Raw genomic sequence first — 23,074 nt, forward strand, 5'->3', positions numbered from 1 at the left:
AAAACTCGTGTTAGGCCGTGTTCCTTTCCAGTCTCCTGCCTTCCTTGGAGAACAGCACAACGACTGCAGGCCTGGATCTGGCTCCTTACCCCAGCTGGGCCTTTCCTGATGGTCCCCACCCAGGTTCTCATACTTGGCCAAAGCACATCATCCTCTGCAACTCTCTTCAAAGCCCATGGTGCTCCACTTTCTTTTGCAATACAGCCAGATGATGTGACAGGCCACGACAGGAAGCAGCACACTGGGCATGCCTGTGGCGGGGCAGGACTTGCTTCCTGGGCCCACTGCCCGTGTTTCTCTCTTGTTAGCACTTCCCGGCCCTGCCACCCCAACACCAGTCAAGGCCTCTGCTGCCTCACAATCTTGACTGAACTATTCTCATTTTTCCCAGCCTAGTCTCTGCTCCTTGTTTCCCAACAAACCAGACTATAATTCTTAAAATACCATCTCCTTGTACCTAGCTTTCAGAGAGCATTTGCTCAGTTTCTGAACCACAACTATGAATGCAGGCTTTGTCAAATGGTAGCTTATGGGTGGGTGAAATTACACACATTCAAGTTAATGGCAGAATAAGGAACGAACCAGAACAGCAGTTGGCTGCTTCCCCTGAGCTCCCTGCTTCTGTTTAATGTGTACTGTTTTTATCTCTCCTGAGTTCAAAGCACTCTGACCTGTCCCCCAGTGGAGAACAAAAAGGGTAACCATGAAGGTGGAGAGGGGAGGCGCTGGGGACCCCCATACCATCATCCAGCTCAGCACCAGTGTCCCCAGTGTCCCCATTCTCTGCTGCCTCCCCTTCTATCTCTGCTGGCTCCGAGTCCACATCTTCCTCCAGGTCATTCTCATCAAATGGGACTGTAAAGCAGAAACAGTCAAAGGAAGGAAGAAAAGGAAAGACAGAAGGACAGGCAGACTGCCTTTGCAGGTGGGAAAGCTACAGTAGTGCTTCTCCCATGGCCATGATATGAAGGCCACCAAGAGAAGCGAGAGGAAAAACTCTGAAGTATTTGGATTTAGACCCAAAGGTGGACCCTAAGGTGAAGTCAGTCAGACCTGGGCCCTTTCTAAATACCTGAGACTAGCATTTCTTGGCAAGCCGGGCCAAGTGGAAGGGGAAGAGCAGCTTAAGTCCAGTCATTTTCCTCTTCCTCAAGAGGCTGCTGTAAGAGCCCTGATTTGAGAAGGACAGAAGGGAAAAAGCTGCTTCTCCAGGCCCAGGCCCGGCAGGCATTCGGCTGTAAAATCAGCAGCAACAGCTTACAGGCTAAGCACTGTGCTGACCGCTTCACATGTCACGAGTCATTTAATACAATTAGAGGGACCATTTCTATTTCCTATCAGTGAGAAAACTGAGGCCCAGACAGCTTAGTTAACTTATCATGGTCACACTGCTCAATCTAGCAGTTGCAGTGTTATGTGTAGGTGAAATCTCTGTTGGAGGAATGACCAACAAAACTGCCCAGTGCCCCATGCCTCCCTTTCAAGTGGCAGAGGTGGCAGCTTTGCTTGGATTAATTTAGAGAAAATACTTTTCTAAAGCATAATGGAGAAGGTGAGGGGATATGTAAAGTTCATTTACTGGACTCATTTTACAGTGCTGCAAAATGAGGCAAAGCTCTAATCAACTTCACTTTTCCTGAGAAGGAACCAGCCCTAAACACACACACACACACACACACACACACTCACTCACTCACTCACTCACTCACTCACTCACTGTCTTCTCCCAGCCTCTGCAAACTAAGAACTCACACTAACAGTCTGGAGTAAGAGAAAGCAATTAAGAAAGCAACGAGCACTGCTTTAAAGGATGCTGTGAAATACCAGTGCTACCCAAGACTAACAGTATCCATTTGTCAGGGTTCCTAAGAGCTTCTCTAGGGTTCTAAGCATAGCCATCTTCATATCATACTTAAACATTTTCATTTCAGGAAAAGAAGTTATGCTCTAGTTTGCATATACAAGAGCCTGAGGATCAAAGCTCAAGGGAGGATGGTTGGCAGAGGAACTTGCTGTGGCACAGCTGGATGGACTTCTTACAAGGCTGTGCCGATGCAAAGGCAATGACCAGGTCAATGTCTCCTCACAGGCCAGCTTCGTGAATCTGCAGTGAGTGTGGCACAAACACTGAGAGTAGCCACTGAGGTCAGTGTACAATGAAAATCAAAGAAGTGCCTGCCTTTGAGGGGGCGAGGAGAGAGGGAAGAAGCACCTTGATGATGCTGGTAATGTTTTATTTCTTGGCCCAGGTGGTAGTTACATGAGTTTTTGCTTTTAATAATTCCTTAAGTTATATACTCTTCTAACCGCCCCTTGTGTATACTGACCTTACTAAAACTAAGGTGCTGGTTCACATCTAGTTTTGGAGAACTGTACGAAAGAGGTTTGGAATAACAGTCCAGGTTCCGGGGAGAGATGGGAGAGTTCCAAGACAAGTTCTAGGCTGGCAAATAGCTAATGTCACATTCCTTCTCTGAGATAGCACAGCAGACCATGAAGCTGGCAATGCCAAGATACTTTCTATATGACAGTAGCATCTTCTGGGAAAATACTGGGGGAAACTATGCAAATATTTCCACAGGCTCAAAACTTCTGTATGGTAATACTACAGTTGGTCACTCAAGAAAGTCTGTTCATCAATGCCAGGGAGTAGGACTTCTGAGGCACAAACAAGTCTCTGTGCTCCTTCCACCTGAGCTTTCTGTCTCAAGAGTGAGTTCTTTGTTGCACTACACCATTGCCGAGAAGGCTGGCAGACACCTCTCCTCCTCAAGATTCTTTCTCCTTTGTAGCCATCCCAACCCAGTGAGAAGAGAGCTTGGATCTGTTGTAGAGAGGGCTTATTGTGCCAACATGTATGCTGGGAAGGCTGTGTGAGTGCCTGGGTATTGAGGGGGCAATTTTGCATGGTTGTTGGCAAGTATACAGGAAGCAAGCACAGAGGATACTAAGGCCCAGGATGCCCAGTGCACAAGGCACATTGCACCAGCTCGGCCTCATTCCAGTCCTGGCCCCTTGCCCTCATGTGCTTCTCCTAATTAAGAATCTCTACTAAGAACTGTTTACTGGGGAGTCAAAAGGGTGAGAAGCCTACAGTCTACAGGAGCACTCTGAGAGGAACAATTGTCAAAATTATCCAAAACAAACAAATGAGGAATATCAACACAGCAGTAGCAGATGTTGAAAGAGATGCAGCTTGAGGGATGGAACTGGGGGATTAAATCCAAGTTAAGATGGAGTGCAGGGTGCTAGAAGCTGCCGCACACTACAGAAGCCAGGAATCGCTGCCACACTTAGCTCTTGGTTTATCTCAGCTGCCAGCTAGGAAGTCCTGACACCTTAGCCTTGTCCAACCATCCTGGGGACACAAACTAACTAGGAGAGTGTGACCAGCAGTTTCTGTTCACAGAGCTAAGGGCTCTCCCTGTGGCTCTGTGGGCAGGTACCTCCTGACTGTGTGCTAGTGTCCATTCACCCAGCTGCCTATGAGGGCAATGAGTTGACCTGGTAAGAGGCTGGTGGCAAGATCCATGAGCTCCAATTCTGCCCAATCCAGGAGTAACCGCTGGGACAGTGGTTCTTATGAGGGGCACTACTACCCTTCTTCGACAGGTATCTGGTATTATGCAGAGGTGTTTGGGTTGTTCTATAACTGGGAGGTTTACACTACTGACATTTGAAGAGCAGAGGCCAAGGATGTTGAATGTCTTTGCAAAGAACTGTCATGTCCCAAATGCCAGGAACCCCTTTGAAGGGGAATGCCTCTCCAGAAAAGTTTAGGAAAGACAACCAAGGCTTCTCAGCTACTTCTTGGCTTAAGTACTTAAAGAGATACATGCACCTCAGTCCGAAGAACCAGCTGATGCTATATCTGGTTATGTCCAGCCTGTCCCTCTCTTTAGCTGAACATCTGCCAACCCTCTGCATTCCCCTTTTTACTGATAAGTTTTCCACAAGTTGCCCTGAGTATCGCCTCCTTCTCTTATACTTCGGTAGGTTTGTGGAATATTAACTGACTCCTCTACTTTCACTCTCAATTTCTACAGACTTTAGATCTCAGTGCTAAAAATGTTCCTTTAGCTTTGGCCTTTACCACTATTAATTAAAATAAATGTTTGCTTCTGTTCTGTCTATACTATTGCTTGCCTCTGGTCTTCCCTGAAAGGGTGTGGGGTATGTGTCTTGTCCATGCAAAGATGGGCTGCCTGAGTGAGGCATGCATGTGCCCCCACCCTCCGCCCTCGGCATGCACTAGCAGCAGGACCAGAATTCTAGTGTTAAGGTATCAGCACAGCTGCCGAGAGAGAGTTGTTATGGTGAGCAGGGAGAGAACAAACATCACCAGACTACCTCCGGAGACCGTCTCCAGCCAGGCCTGCACTGCTGCACGGCGTATGGAAGGAAGGTCAGGCACTGAATTTAAAACAGATGATAAATACAAAGTTACACAGGAATAAATGTTCCCAGTGAGGAGAGTCAAGTCCAAAACAGAAGGAAAACTGAGATGATGTTAACAGCCAGAGGCCCGTTCGGCACTGAGGAGGGAACCAGTCCCATTGCGAGCCTATGTGATAGGTATTCAGGATGAAGAAAAGAGGAAAAACACAGGGAGGGTCGATATGGGCTTACAGCTGCAGAGCTCGCCCCAACTTACAGGCCAGTCTGAGGCCCCTGGTCAGCAGGGTCTCTCTCCTCCATTCCTGCTGAGCTTCGGGGTATATTTATATTGCTGCAAAAGTAGTTAAGAGGTTGGTCCTGCCTATAGGTGAAGAATTGGGGTTGGGGAGGATCGAATGCTCACATTAAAGGCTGTTTCATGAATGCAGGTACCACTGCCTTGTATACTCAGAGCCTTGTGGGGTGCGTGACCCTAATGGTCACTGAATGGAAACAAAGATAGGTGAGCGAGAGACATAAGTTGATGGTACCAAAGTTCTGTATCTGGAATACAGGTACGCTGAGGATGGAAGGTGTGAGAATGACATGCAGCCACCCTCAATTCTTGATTTTTTTTTTTTACTACCTGCTATTTCTTAAAAGAAGCCAAAATAAGGTTCATTTTTATTCTACTGTGGAATATAGATCATCTCACGTACAACCTAGAGCTGGAAATTATGTCAGGTACTTCAGAGGCCTCCTTGAGATACATCTCTTCTTAAAACTTCGTTTCCATTCAAACTATGCTCCCCCTTCCCCCATCCTGCCGATGCATTCACATCCAGACATACTCCATGAAGAAAGCACCAGAACATTCTACCAAGTGGAGAAAGAGTAACCCTGCCTAATAATATGAGGGGAAAAACGCAAATTCTTGGTTTTCTTAAGATCAAGTTCATCTTACTACTTTGCATCAGTGGCCAAAGAGCCCATAAGCTCTTAACCCACAGAGAACTTTACATATCCTCAAGAAAAAGCCTAGGTCATGGTTAACATCAGGAAAATGAAATGTTCTGTCAGCTCTTACTTTTGATCAAACTGATGGCTTTGACCCTAACAGAAAAGTTCTTTGCAACGAAAGAGGGTGCAGGGATGGAAGATGCTCCTGGGGGCACCAGGACCTTGGATCCTGAAGCAGTTACCTCTAGAAGTAGAGGACTCAGAGGTCGGTACCATTCGCTCCTCCTCCTCTTTCTCACGAACATGCGTCCAGTGCACGTCAGCCTGGATCTCCAAGGGATCGGCTGCGTTTATGATCTGCTGTAGCCTCTGGCTCCCGGCTACTGTACCAGGTTCGAGGGGTGAAGGAGATGAGGAAGGGAAAGATGATGGGGAGGAAGGAAGGAGAAAATAAACAGTCAAGGGAAGGAAGGAATGAAACACCACAGGAAAGGAAACAAAGAAAAGTTATCATTTTTGCCAGGATCAGTTAGAATAGGAAAGAGGCAAAAATTGAGAATATGCATACATACACAGACACACGACAGGCGATTTCTACTCATCCAACTGCATTTCAAGTTTCACATACACTGTTCATTTCAATGAGAATCATACATTCAACTCCAATGCAGAAAGAACTTTCCTTTCTGATACTCTTCACATGACTGCATTTGAGGGATCCAAATGCCCAGTCAGGAAAAAAGAGCAGGTTACAACTGGCCTCGCTGTCCCTCAGGAGGTCATGAGTACTTAGCTGTTACCCAGCACAGTGGGAGATCGCTGAGGATGCACCGTTCATGCCCCTTCTGTTGGACACACAGCAAGGTGCTGCTATCTGCCATGTTGACAGCTTCTCCTTTGCGATTTGAATCAAGTAACGAGAGGGGTGGGATGGGACAGTGTCATTCTGCCATGAGACAGCCAGTTCACACAGGACAGAAATTTACTTTCTTGGTACTTTGGTTTTTATCCACTGCAGCTAGAGAGAAAAAGATCTCCCTCCACAACAGGCCTCATGCTGCATGCTGGTCTATGGCAGGGACAGCTACAGGGACAGGATGGAGTTAGGGGAGGCAGGGCTAGGAGAGGAAGCAGAGCTCTATCCTGTAGATTCCCAAAGCTTTGGCAGTTCACTGGAAGAAATAAGACAACACCTCTGTTTTTTCCAAGGTCAAAGCCTTTTTTCTTAAAACCCCACTTGGTGCCCTGCTGATCCCCTCTGGACACAACATCTAGTTTCTTAGCTAAATGAGAACTCACCAGTGGCTCCTTCAGATTATTCTTGCAGTCAGAGCCCAGGGGATCTGCATGCAGCCGCTACCCTGTGGGCTCCCTATAATCAGTGTGTGGACCATGCCATACAGTTCGGTTAAAACAAAGGAACAGCCGGCAACTTAGGGGAGAACACTACAGAAGGGAGGATGGCTTTTCGATAAGCAAGAGCAGGTGCCACCTGATCTGAAGGACTCGGGTTTCCGATGGGAGCCCACTCTCAACAACCTAGATGGACAATCTGCTTTGGCTTCATTACTATAACGACAACTTCTTAATTTTCAAGGAACAGGGAATGTGATATGGGTAGAAAGCGCCAATACAATCACCAAACGTGGATGTGGGCACTAACGCCGTGTGCAATGCTGGTCGCTACAGATTCATGGATTTTTTCTAAGGTCAGCTGGCCTTTATGGTGCTGCATGGGGCTGAATCACAGCAAAGTCACCAAATGTCTTATGACTAAAGAAAATAAGTCAAAGAGAAAACACGTAGGGCCTTTCTTCATCTTCATGGCAACAAAGGGAAGAGAGGGAGTCTTCTCCCTAGATAATGTTCTGCTTCCTGTTAATAATGGAAGCCTTTGGGATTTATCTGCCAGCACTTCCTCCTCTCTCAGAGAAATGTTAAAAGGCACAGTGGAGGGAGCTTCTGAGCATATGAACCACTTTTGAGAATTGTGACTGTGACATAAAATTTTCTGCATCAGAGAAAACACCAAGTGATGAAGAGAACTTGCAGCAGAACATACGAGGGGCACAGATGGGGCCACATTTAGTAAGGCTGCTTCTGGAGACTTCTCTGACTTCCTCTTTTAATCTCTTCGTCTCACATGCTATTTTGTACATGACCATATGTGAAGGTCGGGCCCAGGAATACGTGCCAAAGCCTGTCAGTGTAGCTCTATAAAATACAGATCTTTTCATGTGGGACCTGCTCTTGGAGGCAGATTTTGGATGGCTGCCAGGGAGCCAGGGTAGAAGGTGGGCAAGGGACAGAGTGGGTACCTTTACATGTACCCGAATCTTCTTTCTTTGACAGATGCTGCAGCCACTGGCCTTGCAGGAGTTCTTTGTCCCAGGGGCAATACTCCCCTTCTACAGCAGGGGAAGCCAGACACCCACAAACACAGCATCAAGAATCCCGCATGGGGATAAACAGAGAGAAAAGAGATGGAGGGAGGAAAGAGAAGAGAAAGAAGAGTTATCTTCAGCGGAAAGGCAATAACGTCCTGTCACTTTCTACACAGGTATCGAAATCCACTGCTCAAGACACCACCGGCAAGAACAAAGGCCCAGTGTTTGGCTGAATTTGTCAGTATGAGCTTCTCAAATTAAAGCTCATTCCCTGCACATTTGGTTTTCACGCCAGATCCAGGTCCAGGAAATTAAGTCTACTCGATGGAAGGCAGGGTTAACCTCTCCTGAAAAGGAAACAGGCTGTGACCCTAAGCCATGTCTGGGGCTAGAAGCTTCTGAGCATATTAATCGCCAGATAGAGACAATGATGTTTGGAATGATATAAACAAAATACCTTTCCCTGAAAGAGCTGTGAACATGCTCACCCTCTGACTAGCAGGAACACAGCGGGCAGGGGCACCACTGGGCCAGCCATGGCATTGTAGACATAGCAAGTGGAGAAAAGAACCCAGTTCCAGCTTCTGGACTAAGAGCTTGCCTCCTTCTTGCACATAAAACACAGCGAAGAGGGAAGGACAGGACACGGAGCGAGCTGCCTCGGGGTCCTGGCCCAGCCCACATCTTCGGCAGGAAAAGTGCAGGTAGGAGAACCAGGTCTAGAGAAGCTTCTTATGGAGCCTGAGGAAGGGGCTGGCCTCTGATGTGGGCACCTCAGGGTCAGGAGGAGCAGGTCCTTCCTTCTTGCCTGCTTTGCCTCATCAGGGCCAGTGTCTCAGAGCCACACAGCTCTCCGAGACTGGCTGTATAACAGACCCTGGGATGGACCGGGCAGCCGAGCACATCTAATTCCAGGAAGAGCAGAGACAAGTGCAAGGAGTGGCAGAGCCATCTAGTGCCAACTCCACGTGGTCCAGGCTGTCCAGAACTGACTGCTCCTTTAATGGCTGGGAGGAACTGGCGCTTAAAGGCCCACGCCCTTCTCCTCCATGCCACACCCTCTTTCTCGAGAGCACACAGTGAACGGACATAGCATAGTCCTCAGGTGGACTCGGGTCTCCACCTGCCTTATTTCTTCTTTACTACTCGCCAGACCTCTGTGTAGCCAAGATGACCCAGGGAAAGAATGACCCTCTCTCTTACACAGGCAAGAAAAGGAGGCAAGTTCTTTCTCATTCACTCAAAGATACACAGAGGCAGAGATAGGGAGAGTTGAAACATCCTGAGTCTAAATGAGAGAACATTTCAGAGCCAACCAGACCGACTCAGCACTGAACCTGACACTCCTCCTCAGGACACTGCTATGTGTCACTAACTTGGCCCCATCTAGTGGATACGTAGCTCACAGCTCCCTCTTCAGTGACAGTGGCTCTGAACTACTGAGATTCAATGCTTTGCAGCCTCCAATATTGAGGTCTAGGAGTCAGGGAATCCTCTAGAAAGCTAAATTCCCTTTCTTTATTAAAATAAATTTTATTAACTGAAACCAAAGGGAAAAAAAGAGAAAAATGAGAACGAGAAACCTAATTTAGAGGAAGTCCTCGCACTGGCCCTCTACCTTCCACTTCCAATTTCAACTCAGAATGTGCATAAGGGACACTATTCCCATTGCCAACGTTATCCTCTGCCCTTACATCCAAGAGAGCAGCAGAAAGGATGTCTTGGGCTCTGTGAGGGCATGTCCCTGTGACTCCAGCCATGGAAACCTCTGAGGCGCAGAACAGGCTGTCTCAGGGATGGATAGGGTCTGAGATAGGAGAAGAGACTGCTTGCTGACCTTCACTAGACTCCTCCTCCTCCTCCTCCTCCTCGCCGTAGTCCTCCTCGTCCTCCTCTTCCTCATACTCCTCCTCCTCGTCATTACCAGGCTCGCAGCTCTTTGAGGCCTCCAGCTCCTCTTCACTCTTTCCTTTTAGAAGAGCATGGATCCTTACAGCCTCCTTCCAAGGAACGCCACCCAGATCTGAGGTGGGCAGCGGAGGCTCCTCCTCCTCCTCCTCCATCTCGGACTCAGAACTGCTGTGGGAAACAACCATACAACCAAAGTGAGGGAATGACAAAATCGAGAAGGGGACAGTTAAAAGCCACAACCGAAAGCAAAATATCCCAGCAAAGCACCTGCTGGGCAGGAAAGGAGAGGACACCCTTGGAGAGGCTGGCCTGCTTCTCTGCCTAGGTATAACACATGAGGGTACAGGAGGAGAACAGACAGCAAGATGGCACACACACGTGCGAGCAACCTTGACATAACCCATGTGAGCAAATGGCCCATTTGGTGAGTGCTCTGTTCAGAGTCCAGTCTCGTGGAGGCCCTCAGAGGCTGTAAGGCATGGATCCATTTTGATATAAACTCATGACCTCAGGAATCAAGAATGGAGAGGAAGTCTCCTTTCATTGTGATCCACTATTTGGTTTGAGGAACTCAATTCTACTTGACTCAGGTGGGTTGAAAGGCTCTTGTGAGAGCCATGGTAGGGCAGGAGGAGCCACAAGAGGCTGAATGAAGTCTTAACCACAGATTCCAAGGATGATAACAACAGTGATGACCAGCACTCATTGTGCCCTGGTGACATGCGCCATGGCACAAGACATTGCACATGGATTAGCTCATGTAATTACACCGTAACTCTAAGACACGGCTACTATGATTATCCCCATTCTCACAAACAAGGAAATGAATGTAAAGAGGCTTGGTCATTTGTGTGAAAAGTCAGGATTCCCTTCAGCATCCACACCATCTCATGCTGTGCCCTCTTGGGTGGTTCTCCAGAAAACTAAGAGTTCTTAAGCCACTTGCAGATGGCAGGGTGGCAAATCAGGAGGAGGATCATGAACAGGTTCCTGGCTACCTGAGTCTAAGCTCAGAAAATGGAGACCACTAATTTGGGTAGGCCCTATTATGAATGAGGCAGCCTGTTGCATGGAATTCCACTTGAAGTTCCTGGGTAGTTTTCAAGGAAAAGTGGGGAATTATGGCTTTCTGTTTTAAATTAATCCACTCATAATCACAGAGTCTCTATGTAGTCTTCTGTCCTGCCTGACCACTCCTAGATCCTACCCGCTCTGACAACTGCTGAGCAGACTGCTGGAGATGTATGTCATCCAGCAATCTTGACACAGTGGAAATCTAATCCATGCTAAGACTGGCATCCTGCTCAGCAATGACTCACATAATGCCACTGCTGGAGAAGGGGTGAGGGAGGAGAGGGGTCAGGAATATTCATGGTCAGCCTTGAAGGAGGGGCTTTTCCTCATGGTGTTATTCTGATGGAGGGCCAGGCCCCTCTGTGCTGGCCTGTCATCAATTTTTGAGGCGTCCTCTGTAACCTTGGCTGCCCCATCTGGAAAGCACACCTGTTTGCTCTCTCACTGACTTGTTGTTCTTTAGAGCCAGGAATGTATAAACACTAAGGACATCAGCAGATGGGCATTACACAAGCCATCGTCATTGTCTGGGGCCAAGCAATCTAGATAGCAATCAGGAAAAAACAAAACTAAAATCATAAAGTCAGTTTTCTTTTGTTTTTGGTCTCTCCCAGAGAAAATAAAAGTACTATTTCCAATGTCTCCTTGGGAAGATGCTCCCCCTCCTCTACTCCAAGGAAGGGTCATGAGCTGATGAGGCCTGAGCCAGAGTCTCTGCTGGTGTGAACCCAGAAGAATAACATAGTGTCTGTTATGATCAGGTATTTCTGGCCTCCACCCCAAATCTACTGAATCAGAAACTCCAGGGGGAGGGCCCAGGAATCATCTTTCTACCAAGTGTCCCATGTGGTGTTTTCATCAGGGTAATTTGGGAAATTTTGAGCAGTGGATCTCAAAGTGTGGTGTCCAGACCACACAGTATCACTGAGAACATTTTAGAAATGCAAATCTTGGGCTCTACCTCAGACTGACTGAATCGGAAGCTGCCTGCAGTCTGTGCTTTAATGAGCCCTCCGGAGATTCTGATGTAGGTAAAGTTTGATTGGATTAGCCTTCCCTATGGCACGGTGATTTTGAGTCAAACCCAATTTCTGACAGTTAAGCTGCCTGTTTAAGGAAATACAAGATCCCTGCCCTGTCCTTCCAAGTGAGGGGCACCAGTATTGTGCTTAGAGCTAAACAGAGTAATAACACTAACAGCTCAATGGGCGCCAGACACTGTGCCAGTTTCTCTATTTGATTTAATTCTTATAACAACCCTATGAGGTGCAGTGTCTTTTGCAGATAAGGAAACTGAAACACTGAGAGCTTAAGGAACTTGCCTACAACTAGTAGGTGGTGGAGCTAGCCTTCAAGTCCAGGTTTGTCTGACTCCAAAGTCATGTTCTGAAACATCACACTGCACCACCCGCCCCCAACAAGCAGACGCCTAAGTTACGAGTTCTTTAAACTTGTAGAAAGTGATTTTCTGGGTTGGACTGGTTAATTCCTTAAAACTCTGTCATTTCTCATCTTCAAGTCTAACTCCTCATCAAGGAAGAACCGAAGGCTGAAAATGCACCTAATTCTGCTTGGTGCTGTAGAGAAGATGGAAAAAATATATGACACGCTTCCTGCCTCTCATAGCTTTCCCGCAGAAAAGAAGACAAAATCTCTAGCTCCTTCCTCTGAGCACTTCACCTCTAAGAGACCATTTTCTTATTCCACATAGAGGCTAACGCTAGTTTTTTCTTCTTTTATGTTTTTAACTAGAATTTAAGTAAGATGGGGGCATTTATTGCACTCTTTGATGCTAACTGATTTCATATTCTGCTCTTCCTATCACATTCTGCCATAAATGCCATGATTTAGCTGCCTGGAATGCCTTTTCTACCTTATTTCAACCTGCTGCCCCATTATCTTTCACAGTTTACAAATTACAGTGGAGGAAGAGTTATTTCTACAGAAAAGAGGTCTGACCCACACTCACCCTGAGGCCAAGCCATTACCTCTTCTTTGACAATAGGATCTCCCACCCCTAACTCAGAAAGAGGACTGTCCCTCATCTGAACACAAGAAGGAGTGGTATGTCTCCATGGGTGCTCTGGGTAGAGATGCAGTTATGTGACAACAACATGCACAAAGTGATGACCGCAGAAATGCAGGTACCAAGGAGGAGGCTGCCCCAGAATGCAAGGAAGAGCTGTCTGTGAGGCCTGTCCAAGAGGCAGTTTGTTCAGAGTGCGTCTGATACCAGGGCTGAGGTGGTGGAATGCAGCTGAAAGTAGCTCTGCCCAGCAAATGCCCTCTAAAAAGCATTTTTGGAACTTAAAAAAAAAAAGCTGTTTTCTTCATCCCCACACATTTCCTTCCTCATGACTAAGAACTGTCCAGTGTGTGATCCAAACGCTCTCATGTCAATCTAAAGCCTCCACCAGTCCGGAGCCGTGGCAAGCAACCCCACCACGGAGGCCTTGCAGGAGAGTCTGCGGCCAATACTGATTTCACTCATCTTTTTTTTTTTTTATCTTGTTCTCTTTCTCGTTTGCATTTTTTTAGGTATTTCTCTTTTATATTGTTTGCCTATCTCCTTAATAATCTTCTATTGAGCACTCTGAATCCCTCTGTATTGATACTGGCAGGCCTGGGCAGGAAATGAGAATGAAGCCCTGGGGTAAAGACAGCCTCTAGGACACACATATTTTGCTCCTGTCTTTTTTTTTTTTAAAGCAAGGCAACCTTTGGTTGACCTCACAGATTGCAAGACCTTGTCAGTTTACAATCCCTTGGTTTTTTTTTTTTTTACGCCTACAGCACCTGGTCTTCCTAGGTGGTCTCCCATCTGAGTACTAACCAGGCCCGACCCTGCTTAGCTTCTGAGATCAGACAGGATTGGGCTTGATCAGGGTAGCATGGCCATAGACTGCTCCTGTCTTTACACATAGGGAAAGACAGAAGCCCAGAGAGGTGAAGTAGCTTCCCCAGGATAACATGGCAAAAAAGTGGCTAAGTCATAACAGAAGCCCCTATTCCAACCCTGGTGTTCCTTCCGCTGAACTACCTGCCCCTAACAGCACACTCTTTCAGGTCTACTGTTGTCCCTGAGTGAGAGGATTTGCCCTCCAATATATTTGTAATAGCACCAGTAATTGTAATTTTTTTGTTACCTTTTCAATGAATAGCAAAGTGTTAAGGCCATAGTAGGTCTTCAATAAATAGTTACTAAATCTCTGAAATAAATCAAATGGATGGTGATCCTTACTGGCTAACAAGATAAAGAGATAATAACCTAAATGAGACAGGAGAGGAGGGATTGCCAGGCAGTGGGAAAAACAGGAAGAATCCTGGACTCGGACCCAGGAAACTTGACTTCGAATCTTAGTCAATCCCTGGTCCTAGTCTCAGTCACCAGTAGTATCTTTACCTATAAGGTGACAGGATATATGTTCTTGTCTACTTTACAGGATTCCTGTGAGGATGACCAAGTGAGGTGATGAAGATGGAAGTCCTTTGTAAATGGTCCAGCACCAAAGTAGTAACAAAGGCAGCCACTAACTATAAGTGCACACATGTGCCACGTACAGGCAGACCTCAGATATTGTGGGTTCAGTTCCACACCACTGCAATAAAGTGAGTATCACAATAAAGTGAGTCCTAATCTTTTTGCTGGAGGGTCTTGCCTTCAATTTGTAAAAAACCCACAATATCTGTGAAGCACAATACAGCAAAGTGCAATAAAACAAAGCGTACCTGTGTTGTTTTAAACACTTAACACATATTTGACCCTCAAACGAATTCTGTGAGGAAGGTAGTACTGCCCTCATTTTACAGATAAGGAAATGGAGGCAAAGAGAAGTGATATTACTTGCCTAGTGTCACAGAGCTGATAGGTGGCACAGCCAATATTCAAACCCAGGCAGTCTGGCTCAGATCTCATGCTGTTAGCAGGTGCAATGCTGCCTTCCCCGAGAAGGGCAGTATATTTATCTAGGGAAAGCCATAGGCACATGAAGCACACAGGAAAATGGGGCCTCGGCTCCCAGCACAGGCTGACCTGCTGGCCACGTCCTCCTCCGTGCCCTTGTCCAGCACGCTGCTCAGGTTGTGCTCGGCCTGCGTTTCCTCAGGTACCTCCTGCAGCTCCTCTGCCTGCTTCACAGATAGACGGTAGTTCTCCAGCTCAATCCTCTCAGGAGTGCCCCTCAGTCTCTTGGCAATGCTGGGCTCCTCCAGGCCATTCACACTTGAACCTGACAGACAAGCAAAGAAAGAAAGTTTTATGACAAACAATGGGAACTGACAATATGCCACAGGGACAATGGAGAAGGTGCAGGGAGAAAAGAGGCACCAACGGCATGAATGTCTAAGGCAGGCACCGTTCTTTCAGTGAAAGGAGGGACAGACCCACCCTGAAGGCCAGGCAGCCAGATGAGGGGTGACTGAAAGTCATCAGGTCACAGACATGACAGAGGCCAGGAGAAAACCCCGGTGTGAGAGTGGCAGAACTTCACTAAGTCGGAGAAGCAACAAGACTGCACATCAGCCCTTTCTGGTGGGGGGCGAGGGGGGCGCGGGGCTGCTCACTCTCCTTCCTCATCCCTGTGCCCTCAGCAAAAGTAGAGGGAAGAGACAATCTAACAGTGGTGGTGACTGGGTGGGGGTGAGGGAGACTTGGGCTGGACCTTGAGGAGGCTGTTCTCATTGAAACTAAGCCCCTCTAAAGCAGCTTTCGTCAAAAAGGGAGAGTCCTTCTGGCTGCCTCTACCCTTAATCCAGGATCTAATCAAGGTTTTTATACCACTGGCCCAGTGAAGTGTCCAGGCTAGTTGCTTTGCTGAACTACTCTCACTGTGGATTTGTTCGTGTCTCTCTCATGATTAGATTTATGGTAAACACTTGTTTAATAAGAACACCATGTGGTGATGATATGCCCCTGCCACAGCACCTGGTCAGGAGGAATATAATATAGGCAGGCTGCTTCTTCCCTGGTGACACCAGCTCAACTGCTCAGTTCAGGTGATGCCACTCATCTCTGTGTTGTAGAGACATGTTCCCCTTCGTAACTGATAAGTAAACCATGGGGTGATATGTAGAAATATAAAACTATCCTGCTCCCACCATCCTTCAACAAGTGGTTTTAGTATCCATTGATGATCTTTACCTGAGTCAATTATTACACTGGAAGGCACAAAATGGTAATTTTAAACATTCTATCATTCCTTCTCTTCTACCATTCTTTTGTAAAGAACTTCTCACATTTCTCTTTACTTTTTTGAGTACCACTATGGACTCATGGCTTCTGAAAATCTTCTATGTTGTATTTGACCATTATTTCTCGATGGTATCCTTCAATCTAGAACAGTTTCCCTGTCTCCCTCAACACCATCACTATTTTTTTGATGTACCTTATTATCTCAACATTTTTTTTCTTATTCTTTAATGTGGTCAGTGTAATATGATGTAGTGCATAGGTTTAGGGTCAGACAAATCAACACTAGATTCCATCAGTGATGGGCTGAAGGGTCTTAGGAAAATGACGTAAGTACTAAGCACATTTCCTGATCTCTAAATGAGGATGATGCTCAATCTCCCGGGGCTATTTTGAACATGGAATGAAATTATATACATATGTACATGTGTATGTATGTGTGTGCCAGTTCTGTGCCCCACGCTTACTATCTTCCTCTTCTGCTTAAGCTTAATACATGGGCGGTATTCAGCAAATGTGAGTTAAATGACATATCTGATGTCCAATAAAATTTTCACCACCAATTTTTGTGTATTCTTGTGTAGGTACGATGATAAAGATGAGAAGGCTCAGAATTCCCTGATTCTAATACCATTTGAGTCTTTTCTTCCCATCATGTATACAACTGTCCTTAAATAGAAAGCAGATGAGAAAAGGAAATAAATGTGAAGCAATTACCCAAGTAAAGAGTTTTGGAGAATTCCATAAATATGGAATAAAACCCAGTGTTTCTTTGGGCTGGGAAAAGAAAAGTAGAAGAAGAACGATCACTTCAGAGAAAACAATCAACTAACCGTATCAATTCAGATCCAAGCAATTTCAAGGTAGAGTGAACAAAAACACACTCAGGTTGAAAAACACTTAGAAGTGATGTCTGTTTTCAGTGGGTAACACATACTATTTGCCAGGAATTTTAATAGAACTTTGAGAAACAAAGCAGATTAGAACACTCTCTGATCTTAAGGAGCCATAGGCTAGTCATGGAGAGACTGTCCTGTATAGAAATCATTTGAGAATGATATATCAAGTATTATGACTTATGCATGCATGTGGCAGGAAGGGAGTACATAAAAGGACAATTTAGCCCACTCAAGGGATTCAAGGAAAGTGTACTGGAGGTATATGGAGCAAGCGTGGCCAGGTTAAAAAAAATTGTGAGGTAGGTAATAGTTTGTAAATGAGGTAACTGAAGTTCAGAGACATTAAGTAAGCTGTCCAAGGTCAAAGAGCTAGTGAGCAGTGGAGTCAAGATCAGAATCTGAGGAGGAAGCTTTAATTCAGAAGACTACCAAGCTTCCCTTGACTTAGGAGATGAAGAGAGGGAAGGTATATTTTCATAGAGTCCTATTCTGCTTTCCCCTATGGGAGTCTTCATCAGAATCTCCTGCCCACTACTCTACAACTTTTTTTTTTTTAGAGTCAAAAGGAAAGTTTATTAGAAAAAGGGTAACACTTCACGGACAGAGTATGGTCTCCTCTCAGAGGTAGAGAGTGAGAGGGACAGTGAGAGAGACAAAGAGGCACTGAGGGGGACTTGAGAAGGACAGTGAGAGACAGTGAGTGAGAGTAAAGGCAACGAGAGGGACCTATAATTTTTAAGACTAAGGACACAAAACTTCATGAAAGCATCTTAGAGCAGAGAATCTGGCATTTGAAATCACATGCTGCCCTACTCCCAGCGTTATTCCTCTGGAGTTTCTACAAGCTCTGAGGGCTAATGAATCATCAAGCAATAAAACTTGGCAGCCCAAGTTCAGAGTCTGGAGTTTGGGGAGGAGAAATGTTGATTTAATTCTGAGATTAGCCATAAGCAACAAAAAAGCAATTAGAAATGCTCAAAACTATTCAGATCATTCACATATCAGTTCCCCAGAGAAAGGATGCTTTGGGCCATGAAAACTGTAAGAACTGTCCCATCGAAGACTTTGTAAAAAACTGAGGTGGAAAAAGTAGAGTTAGCTCACTTAGGTCAGGTCGCTTAGGTCAGGCCCAGCCCATGGGTCTACACCTGTGTAGAGTCAGCCTTGCCCAGAGCTTGCAGCAACTGGGAAAGCATTGCCCGACATTTCCTTGGGCCAGTTAGGCCCTGTGGAGGTTCAGTTTTCCCAAACGGGAGGTGGCACTCAGAGGATACTTGGCAAGTACCTGAAACTCACCAAGTGCCAAAATATGCTTAAAATTACTGGCCCAATAACCTCAAAATGCCATGGGAAATTAAAGAAATCAACAAAATCAGCTTTCTTGATCATCTGTCCTAAGCAAGGGGCTATTTCCTAGCTAACCACATGGTGATGACAAACACTGAACCTCCCTCTTGTCCCCCAGGACCTTCCTCTCTCATCAACTAATGGAAGAGCCTAGGAGAGCAGAGGGAAAATAATTGGCAGACATGGGTTTAGAAAGTCAAAGTTTAATCAGTGAGGCCAAAACCCACCCAGCCCCTCCTCCTCATGCTAGAGCAGCAGTAACCACATAACAACTTTCTAGCTAAAAGTGGGATGAAGATTTAGAATAATTTCTAAGGCCAATTCTTCACTAAGTCAGGAGAGGCAGATCACAAGTAACTGGAGGCTAATTTCCTATTTCACACATACCAAAGGGAAACATCTCCCATCCTAAATAGGAAAAAGGCTCTGGGCCTGACCTAAGGGTTATGTTTGCAAACAGTCACTGCCTTCATGAACTCTGTACATCATCCTGAAAGAAATATTTTTCCTAACAGGACAACCTGCTCTCAGCTGATATGTAAGAACTGTCAAAAGCCCCTATTCCTATCTGTCTGATTCCTGGAGAGATGTGAGGGATGTAGATAATGCTCAAGAGCTACGGCCTTTCTAGTCCTCAGCAGGCAGCTCTTCTCCCCCTTACCCTTCTGCAGTGGTAACAAAGCCCCAGTACTAGGGAGCAAGCTGCCAAGGGAATCTTAGGGCTTTTTTTTCCTCTCCCCGTATTCATTTCTGGTCTGTTTTTCCATTCCTTTTTTATAAGCTTAGGAAAGCTTTGACAAGATCTGAAAGTCTGACAAAGACTTAGGAAAGGGCACAGTGAACTGAGATTGATTTTTATCATATTTCACAATATTTCTAAGTAGGATGAATCCTGGGGTTCATTCATTCAACCATCCATTCAACAAATACTTATTTGCAGACCTGCTTCCAGACAGGCACTGTACCAGGTGCTTGGGTACACCAGTAGACAAAACAGACTATATCTCTGCCCTTGGGAAGCCTGCATTCTGATGCACTATGGGTGTCACCTACCTGCCAGAGAGGCCAATCACCCAGGGTGTCAAAAGATATCAACTATAGCCATGTTCTAACAAAAAATGACCCTGTGACCTGAAATGATGGGTACTATTTGAGGAGAAAAGCACTCTTGCCATTTTGGAATATAGAGATTCTCCTGTAAGGTTGCTCTCTCTTGCTTTTGTTTCCTTTATCACAAGTTAACTTGAGAGAGTGATGTCAGCAGCATGGCAGCATGAGAGGACCTCCAGATCTTTCTCTTTGAAGTTACAACAAGTTAGACAGCTATAATTAAACAAAGGATTCCACGCTCAATACACAAACATGCTTACGAAATTCGAGCATTGAGACATTTGAAGGTGTGGACAGTGGAGATGGGATGGGGGAAGAAAGGGATGGGAGCCACAGATGCATTCAGGAGCTCATCATACCCCAGTGGTTGCAACAGTAGTAAAGGGTCAGGGTGCAACCTCACAGGGCAAACCAGAGGGGCAGAGACTGTAACCGGGCCCGGGGAGCCAACACATACTGAGGCTAAGCCTAGGGTCAGGAGCAGAAAAACAGTGCAAAGGGTGGCAGTGTTGGACAAACCACCATCCCTAGACAAAAAGAAGCTGTAGACTTCCTTTGAGAACCCGCTCCGCTCCCCAACTCCTGTGGCCTGCCGAGCAGTAAAACCCTCACTCTACAGGTAGCGAAAGGGCAAAAACAATCTTCCAGCCTAAGTGGTCTGTATTTACTGTGGCTACTAAACCCACTAGAAAGAATAGATGCTGGAACCCACTTCCCTCCGCCCACCCCTTCCATACCCATCATGGGGGAGCCTGATAGAGGCAGCTGTGTCACCTCAGACAGAGCAGCTCTGCTGGTGGCTTCTGGCTACAGGAAGGCAGTGCTGGGAACACACAGGCCAGGAGATCCATAGCCTATCACATCACATATAGGGCTGATGCCCTGAGACCAAAGTGACTGGGTGGTAAAGAGGATGTGCACCTCCTCGGGAAATATGAGGCATTTTCCACAGCTGAGGCGACATTGCCCCACAGAGATTTTAAAAGCCCCAGTAGCACAGGTAAGAGAAAATAAAAACTTGCACTTCCTTACCACCTACGGGAAAACAAAGAAAAACCTCTACTTATCAAGCTGTTGAACACTGAAGAGTCAATTAAAAAAAAAAAAAGGTTTTATTCCTCCAAGTGCCCTGGCAGAGAAATAATCCATCAAGCACAATGAATAACCAAAGCAACAAGTGAGTTCAGAAAGGAAATGAAAAACCTCCAAAAAATAGAGATAAGGAAGACCACAAAGCAAAAATCTAGAACTAAGACATATAACATAACAAAGGAGAAAATGGAGGGAAAGAAAAATCATAGAATACCACCTTACGAAAATAACAGACAAAAACACAAAGGAAAAGAAATAATGCAGATACAGAAATATCAGAAAATAAAATGGCTATAGGAAATCCTCATATATCACTAATCATCCTAAATATAAGTGGACTGAACTGACTAATTAAAAGGCACGGAGTGGCAGGATGGATCAAAAACAAAACTCAACTACATGCTGCCTCCAGGGGCCACATCTCAGCCACAAAGACAGAGACTCAAAGTGAAGGGGTGGAAGATGATAAGCCAAGCAAATGGCATACAGAGAAAAGTGGGGGTAGCTGGACTTACACCAGACAAAATGGATTTCAAGACAGAAAAGGTAACAAGAGACAAAAATGGACATTTTATAATGATAAAGGTGACAATACATCAAGAAGACATAACACTTATTAATACATAAGTACCCGACATGGGAGCATCAAAATATATAAAGCAATTACTAATAGAACTAAAGGGAGAGACTGACAAAAATACAATTATACTAGGGGACCCATATACCCCAGTGACAGCGATGGACAGATTATCCAAACAGAAAGTCAATAAGGAAATACAGTAAGACCGAATGGGCATAATTGATATTTGCAGAGCTTTTCATCCCAGATCACCAGAATATTAATTCTTCTCTAGAGCACATGGAACATTTTCAAGGACAGACCATAAGTTGGGGCACAAAACTAGTCTCAACAAGTTTAAGAACACTGAAATCATAGCAAGCATATTTTTTGACCACAGTGTTTCAAAACTGGAAATCAATTGCAAAAAGAAAGCCAGAAAAACCACAAATATTTTGAGATTAAACAATGATTGGGTCAAAGAAAAAATAAGAGATCAAGAGACACATAGAGACAAATGAGAACAACAATACCATATATCTAAATTGTTGGGATGCAGCAAAAGCAGCAACATGAGGGAGGTTTATAGTATTACAGGCCTATCTAAAGAAAGCAAGAAAAATCTCAAATAAAAAATCAAACATTACATCTTAAAGAACTAGAAAATGAAGAACAGACGAAGCTCAAAGTAGTAGACAGAAGGAAATAATAAAAACTAGAGCAGAATTAAATAAAATATAGAGAACAAAAGGACAATGGAAACAATTAGTGGAATGAAGAGCTGGTTTATTGAAAAGATAAAGCTGACAAACCTCTGGCTAGACTCCCTAAGGAAAAAAGAGAAAAGACTCAAATAAACGAAATCAGAAATGAAAGAGAAGTTACAAAAAATACCACAGAAAGACAAAAGACTATACAAGAATACTATGAAATGCTATACACCACCAAATTCAATAACCTAGAAGAAACAGACAAGTTCTTAGAAATACATAATATTCTTAGACTGAATTATAAAGAATTGCGAAGTCAAAATAGATTGGTCAACAGTAAGGAAATTCAGTCATCAAAAACCACCAAAAAAACACAAAAGTCCAGGACCAGATGGCTTTATTAGTAAATTCTACCAAACATTCAAAGTTTTAATACCTATCTAATCAAACTCTTCCAACAAACTGAAGAAGAAGCAATACTTCCTAACTCATTTTATGAAGCCAACATTGCCCTGATACCAAAACCTGGCAAAGACAACACAGAAAAAGAAAATTACAAACCAATATCTCTGATGAATATAGATGTAAAAATCCTAAACAAAATACTAGCAAATCGAATACAACAATACATTAAAAAGATAATATTCCATAATCAAGCAGGGTTCATTCCAGGGGCACAAGAATGGTTCAACATAGGCAAACTGATCAATATGATACACTACATTAACAAAATTAAAGACAAAAACCATACGATCATATCAACAGAGATAGAAAAAGCATTTGACAAGATATATCATCCACTTATGATTGAAACACTCAATAAAATGGGAATAGGAGGAAAGTACCTCAACATAATAAAGGCCATATATGACAAATCCTCAGCTAATATCATACACAATGGTGAAAAATCAAAAGCTTTCCTCTAAGAGCAGGAACAAGACAAGATGCCCACTCTCATCACTGTTATTCAACATGGTCCTGGAAGTCTTAGCCAGAGAAATCAGGCAGGAGAAAGAAAGAAAAGACATCCAAAATTTGGAACGAAGAAGTAAGCTGTCTCTATTTGCAGATGACATGATCTATATATAGAAGAACCTAAAGACTGCACCAACAGACTATTAGAAACAATAAACAAATACAGTAAAGTTGCAGGATACAAAATCAATGCACAAAAATCCATTATACTAACAATGAAATATCAGAAAAATAAAGAAAACAATTCCATATGCAATTGAAACAGAATAAAATACCCAGGAATAAACTTAACAAAAGATATAAAGGATGTATACACAGAACTACAAGACTTTGTTGAAATTAAACATAAAGAAATGAAAGATATTCCATGTTCATGAACTGAAAGAATCAACACAGTTAAAATGGCCATATTACCTAAAGCAGTACACAAATTTAATGCAATCCATATCAAAATCCCAATGGCATTTTTCTAAGAAATAAAACAA

The 23,074-nt window shown here is 44.7% G+C and overlaps 1 protein-coding gene and 1 pseudogene across 8 annotated transcripts in view; both read right to left on the reverse strand.

Moving 5' to 3' along the window:
* MICAL3 (microtubule associated monooxygenase, calponin and LIM domain containing 3) overlaps positions 1-23,074 on the reverse strand; it is a 188,963-nt gene that overhangs the window by 34,181 nt on the left and 131,708 nt on the right. For 5 of the 8 annotated variants that reach the window (XM_039869262.1, XM_039869260.1, XM_039869259.1 and 2 more), the window contains 6 exons: positions 14,743-14,938; positions 9,562-9,803; positions 7,656-7,745; positions 5,580-5,720; positions 4,351-4,413; positions 742-855 (listed from right to left, as the gene is read on the reverse strand). In XM_039869262.1, the coding sequence (XP_039725196.1) occupies positions 742-855; positions 4,351-4,413; positions 5,580-5,720; positions 7,656-7,745; positions 9,562-9,803; positions 14,743-14,938 (846 nt within the window). The remainder of the gene's footprint in view (positions 1-741; positions 856-4,350; positions 4,414-5,579; positions 5,721-7,655; positions 7,746-9,561; positions 9,804-14,742; positions 14,939-23,074) is intronic. The other 3 variants (XM_039869266.1, XM_039869261.1, XM_039869263.1) reach the window with 3 other exon arrangements.
* LOC120607497 (uncharacterized) lies at positions 13,494-13,612 on the reverse strand (annotated as a pseudogene).

The sequence above is a fragment of the Pteropus medius genome, unplaced genomic scaffold (assembly GCF_902729225.1).
Source record: "Pteropus medius unplaced genomic scaffold, Ma_sr-lr_union100, whole genome shotgun sequence".
In the NCBI taxonomy this organism is placed as follows: Eukaryota; Metazoa; Chordata; class Mammalia; order Chiroptera; family Pteropodidae; genus Pteropus; species Pteropus medius.